At 41.1% G+C, this 13906-nt stretch overlaps 3 protein-coding genes across 10 annotated transcripts in view; 1 reads left to right on the forward strand and 2 right to left on the reverse strand.

Moving 5' to 3' along the window:
• The window catches only part of LOC135081670 (ubiquitin carboxyl-terminal hydrolase 8), a 49674-nt gene extending 41800 nt beyond the window's left edge, over positions 1-7874 (reverse strand). For 2 of the 4 annotated variants that reach the window (XM_063976438.1, XM_063976437.1), the window contains exons 1-4: positions 7586-7874; positions 6375-6513; positions 1900-2003; positions 797-916 (exon numbers count right to left, since the gene is read on the reverse strand). In XM_063976438.1, the coding sequence (XP_063832508.1) occupies positions 797-916; positions 1900-2003; positions 6375-6513; positions 7586-7831 (609 nt within the window). In that variant the 5' untranslated portion in view covers positions 7832-7874. Of the gene's footprint in view, positions 1-208; positions 293-796; positions 917-1899; positions 2004-6374; positions 6514-7426; positions 7513-7585 lie in introns of those variants that run through there. The other 2 variants (XM_063976439.1, XM_063976440.1) reach the window with 2 other exon arrangements.
• A 493-nt stretch (positions 7875-8367) lies between these two features.
• LOC135081827 (ubiquitin carboxyl-terminal hydrolase 8-like) lies at positions 8368-12512 on the reverse strand. The gene is made up of 5 exons (XM_063976606.1): positions 12247-12512; positions 11938-12168; positions 11249-11388; positions 10243-10405; positions 8368-8533 (listed from the first exon to the last, which is right to left on the reverse strand). The coding sequence occupies exons 1-5, from the start codon at positions 12345-12347 to the stop codon at positions 8368-8370; spliced, it is 801 nt and encodes a 266-aa protein (XP_063832676.1). The 5' UTR covers positions 12348-12512.
• A 350-nt stretch (positions 12513-12862) lies between these two features.
• Positions 12863-13906, forward strand: part of LOC135081679 (synapse-associated protein of 47 kDa) — an 89305-nt gene continuing 88261 nt past the window's right edge. For all 5 annotated transcript variants that reach the window (XM_063976460.1, XM_063976462.1, XM_063976461.1 and 2 more), the window contains exon 1: positions 12863-13225. In XM_063976460.1, coding sequence (XP_063832530.1) covers positions 13089-13225 — 137 coding nt within the window. In that variant the 5' untranslated portion in view covers positions 12863-13088. The remainder of the gene's footprint in view (positions 13226-13906) is intronic.

Here is a 13906-nt window from a genome sequence, read left to right on the forward strand (position 1 = left end):
GTTGGGTTTCACCGTCTGTTAATATTAAGGTCCAAAATGCAATAACACAAAAATTACTTTACAGACTAGAATAACCAGTATGCTCCAGGATGAGCGTTGCTCGTGCATCCGTCGACCTTATTGCCTCAGCAGCAAGGTCCACTTCAGCTGTACCTGCTCGGCCCCGGCGACCTTATTGCCTCAGCAGCAAGGTCCACTCCAGCTGTACCTGCTCGGCCTCGATCCTCTGCATCTCGAGCGTGAGCGAGGTGTCGGCGACGCGCTCCTGCTGCTCCAGGATACTGCATGCTGCGGGAACGTTCCTCTGCATCCGGCGACCTTATTGCCTCAGCAGCAAGGTCCACTCCAGCTGTACCTGCTCGGCCTCGATCCTCTGCATCTCGAGCGTGAGCGAGGTGTCGGCGACGCGCTCCTGCTGCTCCAGGATACTGCATGCTGCGGGAACGTTCCTCTGCATCCGGCGACCTTATTGCCTCAGCAGCAAGGTCCACTCCAGCTGTACCTGCTCGGCCTCGATCCTCTGCATCTCGAGCGTGAGCGAGGTGTCGGCGACGCGCTCCTGCTGCTCCAGGATACTGCATGCTGCGGGAACGTTCCTCTGCATCCGGCGACCTTATTGCCTCAGCAGCAAGGTCCACTCCAGCTGTACCTGCTCGGCCTCGATCCTCTGCATCTCGAGCGTGAGCGAGGTGTCGGCGACGCGCTCCTGCTGCTCCAGGATACTGCATGCTGCGGGAACGTTCCTCTGCATCCGGCGACCTTATTGCCTCAGCAGCAAGGTCCACTCCAGCTGTACCTGCTCGGCCTCGATCCTCTGCATCTCGAGCGTGAGCGAGGTGTCGGCGATACGCTCCTGCTGCTCCAGGATGAGTTGCATGCTGCGGGAACGTTCTTCGTACATTTGGACGGCGGCTGCCTGTAATACAAACATCACTCATTAGCATAATGTTTACACAGTGACAGTCCAAAGCTATAGAATGGTCTGCGAGCACGTAGAATTTTGTCCAATGACCCCAAGCTACCCATCCTTATCGCTCGCGCGTAATTATGTTGCTGTCGCGCTCGCACACTCACTGCGGGCGCGCGTCGCACAGTCGCGACAGCAGTATAATTACGCGCGAGCGATAAGGATGGGGTCATTGGACAAAATTCTACGTGTTCAGAGACCGGGCTTTAGACGTCAAAGACACGTGTCAAGATCTTTGTCATGATGTTGGGTAGGTACAAGTTTTACTCTATGTAATTTTTGCAAATAATTTCCTGAACTAGACTACTACTACTGCACTTTCAAAACATCTATATTACCTTCAAATACTGCCAATATCTTATATCAACATAAAAAAACATCAGGAAAATATTAACATAATGCATCGTTGCTTTGGATGCACTTTCAGGCCGTCAATATTTCCTTCAAATCCTACCAATATCTCGTATCAATATTAGGCAAATCCTACTAATATTATAAATGCGAAAGTTTGGATGTCTGGATGTTTGTTACTCTTTCACGCAAAAACCACTGAACGGATTTTGTTTAAACTTTACAGTATTATTGTTTATAACCCAGATTAACATATAGGCTACAATTTATGCCGATCTGTGGCACAAAATTTCACGCGGGTGCAGGGCCGGATCTACCTATGGGCTGATTGGGCTGCAGCCCAGGGCCCCGGGGTTACAAGGGGCCCCCAGATCCCGCTAAAAAGTAGGCCATAATTTGAAAAAAATAAAAATAAAAAAATAGTTGTCTGTAAAGTCGGTTTACGGACGATATTTTTACGTGACAACGTCATAAGAAGTTTCAGCCTAGGGCCCCACAAATTCACGATCCGGCCCTGCGCGGGTGAAGCCACGGACAAAAGCTAATATCGACTTAATTCATCGATAGTCGGGCATCCCTACCTTGCTGCTGCGGTCTACCACGGGTTCCCCGGGCCGGGCCCGCTGCGCGGCGGGCGGCGCCGGCACCGGGCTCAGGTCCGACCAGCTTGGGTAGTCAATGTCGCCTGAGGACAACACCAAAGGATATACAGACTGAATGAAATTTTGATTTTTGTGTTCTTTTCTTTGAATAAAAGGTGGACAAAGGGCGATGGAGCGTGCTATGCTCGGAGTTTCCCTGCGGAGAACCAGAGTGACTGACATAACCCGCAGAATCGCTAAAATCAAGTGGCAGTGGGCGGGGCACATAGCTCGTAGAGCTGACGGCCGCTGGGACAGGAAAGTTCTTGAGAGGCGACCACGAGCGGGAAGACCTAGCGTGGGCAGGCTTCTCACTAGGTGGACCGACGATCTGGTGAGGGTTGCGGGAGATGCCTGGATGCGAGCGGCGCAGGAACGGTCTTTGTGGAAATCCTTGGGGGAGGCCTTGGTCCAGCAATGGACGTCTTTCGGTTGAAACGAACGAACGAAATGATTGTTTGTTGTAAAATAATAATACCTACTAGGGTTGTTAGCTGTGTGATTCCGTCAGTGGATTAGAACCACCTCAACTTGTCCTGTGTATGTAATAAGAGGCGACTAAGGAAGAAATATGCGAACATCAAGAGAATGTCATTATAATGACGTCACAGTTAAGACGCCGCTTAAAGTTGTCAGAAATCGCTAAAGTTGGCGCCCACAATGGAACTATTTAGCAGTTTTGGAACCTATTCGAGGCAAACAAACAATCAAGGCTTTCCTCTTTATAATATTAGTGTAGATATGATATGATATGGGAAGACCTATGATCAGCAGTGGACGTCCTGTGGCTGAAATGATGAAGCGATCTCGACTCACTGAGCATTTATAATCCATGCTGGATGCAAGAAAAGTTATATTCACCAAATAAACACTAGAAATAAAAATAAATTAGCTATCCTCTTTCAGACTTAATAAAGTGTTTGCCACTTTTATGGGACAAGGTATCCATTTTTATAACAAAGTCCCTGATAAATATAAAGAGCTACCGTATAATAAAGGATGATGGGCACTTTACTATGGAATCTGGGCGTAAAACCAACAGAAATGTAACTACTATTATTTGTTAGGACTTAATATCAGAAATATATTTTCATATAAATAACTACCAAAAACTCCCGGGTTTGCTTGGAAATTGACATAATGTGTAATAGTAATAGGTGCTTTATTGCGCAAACAAAAAATATTATTAATTAATATACTTATCTACTTACATTTTAAATACATTATGTCACTTATCCATTATTATGTCCAACAGTTCAGGAGTGGGACCAACAAAATGGTATATTTAAACCATGTTCTACATTATAAGCGTAGGACCATACTTATGTACCATTTAGAGAAATGACATGAACACAGTCATGTTTCAATGGGATTTCTACTATTTAAGTTGTAGTGTTGTCGCATAATCGATCACGGATCGATTATTAATCGATATTCCCAAATAACGATTTATCGATTAACAATTCGATTAATCGATTTTATTGATTACCATCATTACTATCATTTGATTGTTAATTCAATTCCTTATTTTCAGCAATATAATCGATTATTGCAATCGAATAATCGATTATGATTTATTCGGTATACATACTTACTAAATCGATAGAATCGATAGTAAGATATGATACAATACTCTCAATATGATCGATAAAAGCAATCTAATTGACCTTATACTATTTTTATTACCCTAATGTGATGTGAAATACTATGGAAACTTTGCATATTCAACGACCTCTATCTCCGTATCCCCGCGTATTTCAGGATTGTTGTCATACTATGAAATGAAGTACTAGTATTAAGCTTTAATTTAGTATACTTTTTGTTTCTGTTGGTTTAACGCCCAATATGCCCATCATCCTTTAAAGGTATAGTTAAAGATCAAATGCTTAAAAAAGCTTATTATACAACTCGTGATTTTCTTAATGATAAGTCATCCTGGGAGTAGGATTATGGTCCTCTCATGCTCGTACTAAAAAGAATTTAAATTCGTGCTATGAAAAGTAATGTATTAACTAATTTTCTCTAATGTTATAGTGTCATGCTTCTCAATCTGGACTGTTACTTAGCCTCTTTATTATTAGTTTTTTTTTAAGAGATAACTTGGAATTGTCATTCTCACTAAAATGTCTCTGGGGTGGTGGCGTAGTGAGGCGGGTCGTTACATTCCCTCTAATATGGTCGAGTGAAGCGATGGCTGGTTCACTCGTCATGTCTGTGAACAGGCGCTGCTTTCGGGGACTGGTCAATCCAAGTTATTCAAATTTATTAATGCGAGTCATTTCTACTAGTATTTAAGTATCTTAATTTGTAAGTCTAGATATTAGCACGTTACTACCTTGTTTAATATGCCACGCAATTTTGTATACCCATTCTTATAAGATACATCATACAAGAATGCGTGGTAAATTCAGTGAACTGCTCCTGAATCGAATGTACCTACTACTACTATTTCTATTTATTTATATTAACCGGCAGACAGTGGTGACTGAGTTTTTTGCGGCGCTTCTCAGCACTTGCCAAATGTTGGTCTCGAAGCGCTGGTAGGGTAAAAAGATTATGAGACATGTAGAGGCTCCTTAAGAGCAAAATGACGATTTGTAAGAACTATTTATTAGTCTAAACAAATAAAGAAATTTTGACTTTGACTTTGACATGCCCCTAACAACCGATCAATCTGGAAATCATTAGGGAAGGCCAATTTTCAGCAGTGGACGTCGTGTTGCTGAAATAGGCTGACGCAAAACGAGCGTGATTTGCGTGTTGTTGTTAACTTCAAAAAATTACGCTCACTTGGCCTCAGCCATCTTATCTTATTTTGGGCCACGCATGAGCGCAGTGCACGTCGACCCATTAGGATCTTTTGTCTTCATTCGCAAATATCCTATCCATAAAGCGAATCAAGTGCTTGGGTGAGAGGGACCTATAATCCTCTGGTGCCGGATAAACCGACCCCAGGAGACCCATTCTATTCTTGCTAGCGTGTCGCATTCGCACAGTAGTTAGTAGTGTTTATGGACTCCGCATGTTCTCCACTTGCTCGACAGCTGTCGTCGTTGTTGGCCTCAGCTAAAGCCCGGTCTGTGAGCACGTAGAATTTTGTCCAATGACCCCAAGCTACCCATCCTTATCGCTTGCGCGTAATTATATTGCTGTCGCGACTGTGCGACGGGCGCCCGCAGTGAATGTGCGAGCGCGACAGCAACATAATTACGCGCGAGCGATAAGGATGGATAGCTTGGGGTCATTGGACAAAATTCTATGTGCTCGCAGACCAGACTATACAGTGTGAGTCACGTTAAAGTGTACATATGAAAATAGATGAAACTAGACCTATTTTTATCGACAAAAAAGAGGTCAAAAATTTTTTGAGATTTTTTTTTAATTTTTTATAGATTTTTTTTTCTTCCAATTACTTATTGTAAAGAAAACGTAATAACTTTTAAACTAAGCGGTATATCCTGATAAAATAAAAACAGTAATAATTCTAAATAACAGGCAATACTAAAAAAATACATAAAATACACAAAAAAGGCCAACAAATAACAAAAAATGATAATTTTTGACAAAAATCTGCTTAAAAATTCGTGTTTTTTTGGTTATTTGATAAATTTCTCCAAAAAATGCCCCTATAACTGGTGGTTTTTATTACTTTGTATTATTCTCTATCGTATTACCTTCGTAAAACCAAAAATCGCATGTCTTTATCCCTATCACAACGTTTGCAATGATCGTTTGAACTAAGCCTCTCCGAGCGCGCCATTCAACGCTTCGTTAACAACAAAACTGAAAATGGCTCTAGATTTGTAATTTTGATAAAGACAAGTTAGATTTCAAATAAAAACAAAAGATTTCGAAGTAAAATAAGCATTTTAGTGAAAATTAAAATTGTCTCTACCTGTAGCGGAGAATAATGTTGTGGCAGGCCTTTGTTCAAACGATCATAGCAAATGTTGTGATAGGGATAGAGACATGCGATTTTTGGTTTTAAAAAGATAATACGATAGAGAACAATACAAAGTAATAAAAACCACCGGTTATAGGGGCATTTTTTGGAGAAATTTATCAAATAACCAAAAAAACACGAATTTTTACGCAGATTTTTTTCAAAAAGTATAATTTTTTATTATTTTTTGGCCTTTTTTGTGTATTTTATGTATTTTTTTTAGTATTGCCTATTATTTAGAATTATTACTGTTTTTATTTTATTAGGATATACCGCTTAGTTTAAAAGTTATTACGTTTTCTTTAATTACGTAATTGGAAGAAAAAAAATTCTATAAAAAATTAAAAAAAAATCTCAAAAATTTTTTGACCTCTTTTTTGTCGATAAAAACAGGTCTAGTTTTATCTATTTTCATATGTACACTTTAACGTGACTCACACTGTATAACAATAACGAAGCGATTTCGACTCACTGAGCATGTCGTCCATGAGGGTAGCGTGTCTCGGCGTAGGCGCAGGGTTGGTGGTAAGCGCGGGATACTTGAGAAGCCAGTCTTCGTAGCCACCCGCTAAGGCCAGCGGCGGCCGCGCGTACTGCACCTTTATGTCCCACTGGAACAGATATGAACAACATTAGCTCTTTCAAATTAGACGTTTTGAGCCGGACGATTGTTGCGTATGCAAGTTCGCACACTTACTCTTGGTACTTGTCAATTTTATTTCAATGCAATTAGCCAATTGACGAGATCGAATCAGAAATGAGGAGATCCGTAAACGAACTAAAGTCGCTGACATAGCCCGACGGATCAGCAAGCTGAAGTGGCAGTGGGCTGGGCACATAGTACGCAGAACTGACGGCCGATGGGGCAGCAAGGTTCTGGAATGGAGGCCACGTACCGGAAAACGCAGCGTGGGACGTCCACCCACAAGGTGGACCGACGACCTGATAAAGGTAGCGGGAAGGCGCTGGATGCAGGCCGCTACCAACCGTGCGATGTGGAAGTCATTGGGGGAGGCCTATGTTCAGCAGTGGACGTCCTGTGGCTGAAATGATGATGATGATGATAGCCAATTGACAATTATCGGTCTTGACCACAATCACCCTTAATGATAGGCGAGGAGGATGGTTGACTTGACTCTTGCCTTGAAGAGGCCGGGATTAAAGTTCGGGTGAGACAGCAGCAGGCAGCGAAATCCAGTCTTTAGCTGTTCGCATTATAAAAGGGTTAGCGAAACGCTTAGTGCGAGCTGGTGGAATGTCGACAACGTAAGGATGGTACGCTAACCTTGCGTCTGGTTCCCCAGGGATGGAAGGGGGCTGTTGAGTGAATTACATTGTATAAAATATAACCTGTAGAAAACCGATAGAAATACTTAAACGGTGGTCAACAAATGCCTGTGAGCTTCTGGTACGTCTTTCTGCCAAATTGCCAAATCTAAAGCAGTCGATTCATTCTTGTCAATATCGTCCCAGAGGTGACAGCAATCTGTCCTAAAAAAACAGCTGATTATGTTAATGAGTGACCTTGAGCAGGATGGTCTTGAGCAGGTGCAGCGTCTGTCCAGGGATGACGGCGCGGCTGGCCCAGTCCAGCATGACGATCAGCACCATGGTAGCTCGCTCCGCCCACACCGCGCGGGATGCAGTAGGCAGGTTCTGTTCTACGCTAGTCTTGTATGATACCTTGAGCAGGATGGTCTTGAGCAGGTGCAAGGTCTGTCCAGGGATGACGGCGCGGCTGGCCCAGTCCAGCATGACGATCAGCTCCATGGTAGCTCGCTCCGCCCACACCGCGCGCGACGCTGTAGGCAGGTTCTGTTCTACGCTAGTCTTGTATGATACCTTGAGCAGGATGGTCTTGAGCAGGTGCAGCGTCTGTCCAGGGATGACGGCGCGGCTGGCCCAGTCCAGCATGACGATCAGCTCCATGGTAGCTCGCTCCGCCCACACCGCGCGGGATGCTGTAGGCAGGTTCTGTTCTACGCTAGTCTTGTATGATACCTTGAGCAGGATGGTCTTGAGCAGGTGCAGCGTCTGTCCAGGGATGACGGCGCGGCTGGCCCAGTCCAGCATGACGATCAGCTCCATGCTAGCTCGCTCCGCCCACACCGCGCGCGACGCTGTAGGCAGGTTCTGTTCTACGCTAGTCTTGATACCTTGAGCAGGATGGTCTTGAGCAGGTGCAGCGTCTGTCCAGGGATGACGGCGCGGCTGGCCCAGTCCAGCATGACGATCAGCTCCATGGTAGCTCGCTCCGCCCACACCGCGCGCGACGCTGTAGGCAGGTTCTGTTCTACGCTAGTCTTTTATGATACCTTGAGCAGGATGGTCTTGAGCAGGTGCAAGGTCTGGCCGGGGATGACGGCGCGGCTGGCCCAGTCCAGCATGACGATCAGCTCCATGGTAGCTCGCTCCGCCCACACCGCGCGCGACGCTGTAGGCAGGTTCTGTTCTACGCTAGTCTTTTATGATACCTTGAGCAGGATGGTCTTGAGCAGGTGCAAGGTCTGTCCAGGGATGACGGCGCGGCTGGCCCAGTCCAGCATGACGATCAGCTCCATGGTAGCTCGCTCCGCCCACACCGCGCGGGATGCTGTAGGCAGGTTCTGTTCTAGGACGTGCGCCGATTGCCTGGGAGGACGAACGGTCATGTTAAAATACAACGTATGCCTCCATAATTAAATAGGGTAAGTATAAATGTGAATTAGGGGGCCCTCATTAATTACGCAAGGCGATTTTGGTGATTTTTGGACTTCGTTACTTGTTGACCTTTTAAATAATTTTGGTGGAATTGGCATTGCGAATAATAATAATATATTGTATAATTTCTAATCTAAATGTAATAATATTTGTATAATTTGTGAATACGCCTGAAAAGGTAGAATTTGGAGCGTTTCTAATCTATTATTAAGCCATGTATCTGCTATTGTTTACCTAAATTCACATTCACAATAAAGTTCATTTTCATTTTCATTGACTCGACCGTCTTCCTTCATGTAAGATTGGGTGAGAATTGACTTGACCCTCTCTCTCCCTAATCGCCTCACACAATTATTGGATGCCACTTATATGGTAAATCAATATAAGCATGTGTGTTACATTGTAGTTTGGGAACGTTCAGCCAGCGCTCCTTTCGATCGCGCCGCGTAAGTCGTAAATAAAAGCAACACTATTCTGTCGACAGAGATGTACCTACACGATAGAAAGAGACGGAAATTGAAGTTGAACCACCTGAATTGCACTTTATGGGTAGTAATAATGACGTTAGGTAGCTATTTTTGATGTATTTATTTGCTGTGATACTTCTGTTGGAATTATGTGGTATAACTTATCGTTGGATTATGTGCTATAACTTAATTAACTTATTAACTTATTGTTGGATACAATTATTTAAATCCTTAAATCTTTGTCGTATTAAGTCCTTTAACTTGTACACCTTGCATTTCCCTTGTCTGCCATTTTCGTTTTCTGTTGTGTGATCGGTGCTTGCCGTATGGCCTTGACTGTAGGTATAATATGTAATGTATAACTGCACTAAGCCAACTTAAATAATTGGTAATACGGTTGTTTCCTAACTTTTGTCTTATAACTTGTCAATTTTAACCTACCAAACTTAGCATGGAATTTATTGTCAGAAACTTAAAATCAGTTAAATAATTACTTCAAACGTGTGCGACCTTAGTAGCTGTTCTATTTATTATTTTCGTGGATAACGGTGCTGGTTGTGCATTTATTTAAGATATATCTGTAAGACTTTTTGTAAAACCGTTTGTACAATTGTTTGTTGTCCCTAATAAAATAAAAAAAAAAAAAAAAACACTGTTTCCGTAGTTACGGGTCTATCTGTCCCAGTCGCTCATGCTGGCATTTCGTTCGCGTGAGAGGGATGGCAAGATTCGTAACTTTGGAAATGTTTTTCTGAGTACAACCGCTGTTTGTGTTGAATCACCATAGTCATCTGTATCACTTTTATATGATTGGTCTATCTCTCAAGATCTATCTTATAAGTACTAGCAGTCTAACTACAGTAGAATCTCGATTATCCGGATATTCGATTATCCGAATTCGAATTACTGATTTAGGGTCTGGACCCATAAAAACGGAAGGCGCCGCCACCGTAACACGGTGTGGACTTGTCTTAGTTCATTGTTAAAAGAAATGGTTTCATCCAATGGTCTAAAATTTAAATGATGTGGCGAAAACCCTTTCTATTGTAAAAAGTTAATTATTGTTTGATTTTACTTTGAAATCGATTATCCGGAACACCCCTGGTTTTAATTGATCCGGATAATCGGGATTCTACTGTAGTACTAGTACTACTAGATTTATCTGTCACTTACCCAGGCGATATACACTCCTCAGGCACACTAATACAGGCCGGGGTGTTGATGTGTGACTCCACGTAGTCCTTCCCGGGCCGGGCGTCCAGAATCATCACCTTCAGCTTGCCACTCTTGAGGATAGTGTACAGTTGTTCGCTCTTGATTGTCACTTCGTCTAAACCTGTAAATTAATCTTGCCATGTAAGTGTTTATGTTTAATATTGTTTATATTAAAATGTTGGTTGGACAGGCACCCGCTGAAAACCAGCGTCAGGGCACGCGTGACTCGATTAATGCTGAGCGGGAGCCTTCTTGGTTCAAAATATGCGTGTATAGTTTTAAGCCCCTTTGTTCTGTTTTTTGTGTCAAATAAAGTTTTTCTTATTCTTATTATATTTCTTCTTAGCAATTGGCAAATATTTGTCTCAAAGCACTGGTAAGGCAAAAAATCATGAGACATGTAGTAGAGGCTCCTGTGCATTTGACGATTTGTAAGAACTAATTTAATCAGTCTAAACAAATAAAAGAGATTTTTGGTTTTGATTTAATGAATTCTAGGTAGTTTTTCCTCGAAATATAAGGAAATGTTGATCTCTGAAATCACTAATTAATTTACTCAAATCACTTCTGTCAAAGACTCCAATTAGAATTCTGAGTATGTGGCTGTCAAATCATTTTTATCGCAAAATAATCAAATCATTTTTATCCTGGTCTACCTCATAATTAGTTAAATCATAATAATTAGAAAGATAGTTAACAGCACATTAAAATATTTTAGACACTAATTAATTATCCCAAATGTAGCTCATTTTGTTTGACCTGATTGCATTTTTTTAGTAGCTGCAAATTTTAGAATTTTTTTAACAGATACTATTGATTTAAATGCTCAATTTACTTGACAAAAAACTGGTACTAACACAGACGAAAAAAGGTTTTAAAATTATATTTTTTCACAAATCAGGATTTACATTTGAGTATTAACTCTTCGGTTGCGTTTTCTTAGACATTCTTTATTTCCACTTACTGGGCAGACCTAGCGGCTGTGGTGGCTCGACCACGGTTACCGCTTCCATTGCTTTCTTACGGTTCTCATCGATTTTTTGTTTGATCATCTCATTCTCTTTTATGTCATTGAGCCTTTTGGCTTTTTGTTCTTTTGCATACCTGTAATAAATAATGAAACACAATGAGGGCTACCGTTTTAGCGCTCACCAGTTTGCGCCACTGTAGAGTAAGGTCTTGTCACTTGCTAGTAGCGAAGACAGTGGCACCATCTGGTGAGTGCTTAAGTGGTAGGAGGACTATCGCATTTGCACTCATCAAGATGGTGCCACTGTAGAGTAAGGTACTGTCAATCGCCAGGGGTGCCAACTGTTAAGTATAAAAACGATAGCCCTCATTATGTGAGATTATGTTTTTTTTACTGATATGTCATAAATAATAAATAAATAAAACATTTATTCGCTGCAATTTTAAATAAAACATTGAGGGCAATCTCAAATTCATCATGGTTTGCTAAAAATGTGGAGATAAATGAGTAGAACAAACCAACATGACCACCACAAGACTGAAAAGATGGCAAATACTAGTTGGACCAAAGATCTTATTTGACTATAGTATCTTACTAAATATTTATATTGACTTGTGTGTATTGAGCCAGATTAAAATAAAAAATACAAATTTAGAATATCTTAAAGCCTTTTATTAAATTACCTTTCTATTAAACTGTTTTTCAAAATCTCAGCAGCATCTATTGCTTTGTTTGGGTTCTTCGGACCCAACATATTAGTGAAGTATGTTTTGTCTTTCTGGTACTCCTTGTCTTTGGTGATAAACGAAATCACCCGCAGGTATTTCATGTAGAATATGTACGAGGACTCCTCATCACCCTTCTCCCGAGCCTCCTCAGCACTTTCAAACAATTTCTGAGCAGTTTTGCATAACCTAAAACAATATATCAAAACCAATGTTTCTAAACCATCTATCTAACTCTCACAATGATATTAGAGTTTAAATACTTACAGCGTAGCCTTCTTATGCTTCAAATCAGGTACATTATACAATTTATCCAAATCCTCAATACATTTCCCAAGGTGAAGCTGCATCCTTCGTGTTTCCGTCATCTTGAATTTAATTATTCCACAACTTCTACGACGATCGATTGATCAATTGTTAATTTCCTGGACCACTGAACACTACATTTGCACAAATAACAACAAAATTGCTGTAAAATTTCGCTGGAAACAAAAAAATCACAACTAATGAGAAAACGTCATGTTTTTTTCACGATTGACAGCTGGATTGGGACAGATTATTACAAAAAATTAAATATTTGAGAATTAATGAAATTAACTATTTGATTTAAAATAAATAGAAATCTCGATCTTTAATTAAAGAAAATAATTGAAATAGATTTTAAATTATTATAAAAGATTATAACAGATCCTCATAAAAATTACTAAAGTGCAGTAACAAAACGTTATTTCTAGTATGCTGTCTTTTTGACACTTGTCAAATGTACAATAGCCCATACACGTTAGGTAGTGAGCGTTTACAGTTATTTAATTCTAGGCCTTATAGACATAAGTCATAAAGACTACACTGCAAAAGGTTTTCATACTACTCAGCAGAACCTCTTGGTACTAGAACTAGTAGCAAATAACGCATAGGCGCAAGTTTTCATGCGCAGTGGACTCCCCATTTTCCTGGTCGATCGTGGTTTTCCATTTAGTTTTTCAGCTGATCACGCTTTCTGCAGCCGCATCGCAGACTGTCCGTGCCGTGGGTCATGTGCGAAACTGTCGCAGCGTAGTGAAATCGCTGAGTGATTGTGTTGTGTAGTTGTTTAGCTAGTGCCAGTGATAATGTTTTCAGGGCTTACGAATCAGGTCAGTTCGTGGATGGGGGCTGCGAAGGGCGAGCCTCAAGATGAGGAAGTGCCCACCCCCACAAAGGAAGCGACAGGGGAGGCCGCCGCCGCAGCGGAGGGCGAAAAACAGAGGTGCGGATTCTTTTGTTTACATTTTTCTACGTCGTATTAACTTAATTCTTCCGTATTTTAGAAGGACAGTTAGCGTTTTTTTCGTCTTTGGGCCTTTCTATAGGTCTGTAACGGTCTTCCATATAAGTAGTTGTACGATTTTATTATCTTAAAGACAATATTAACAGCATGTTGAAAGAAGAAAATCTATGATGAAATAAATGAATTCCAGTACTTATTGATCGAACATATGGATTGGAGGAACTTTCTTAACTGCAACCATTCTGTCTTACATGTCTACTGCACATTCAAAGTTGCAGTAAGCAATGCTAATTAGTCATGCTTCATGCATAATTTCTTATGAAACACTTCAAAATGTGTACCTAATGTTTCATATTGAATTTTTTATAATTATTTCCAATAAGAATCCACTTAGAACTGTTCTAGTATTGGAAACTGTTACATAATGCAGGTGCAATTGATTTTTTACTTTAATACAAGTAGGTCATGCTAGACCTGACCTATTTCATGCATGAGACTGCAATCCATTGCAACTAATCAATATCCTCTGATTTTTATTACATTGACCAAATATGAGTGAATTATTTTAAAATCTTTTGAATTTATTCATCAACTTTGTGCAATTTTTAGGTGATTACAGACTGATAACATTACAACAGTTTGTGCAACTTTGATAAATCG

The sequence above is a fragment of the Ostrinia nubilalis genome, chromosome 20 (genome assembly GCF_963855985.1).
Source record: "Ostrinia nubilalis chromosome 20, ilOstNubi1.1, whole genome shotgun sequence".
Taxonomy (NCBI): domain Eukaryota; kingdom Metazoa; phylum Arthropoda; class Insecta; order Lepidoptera; family Crambidae; genus Ostrinia; species Ostrinia nubilalis.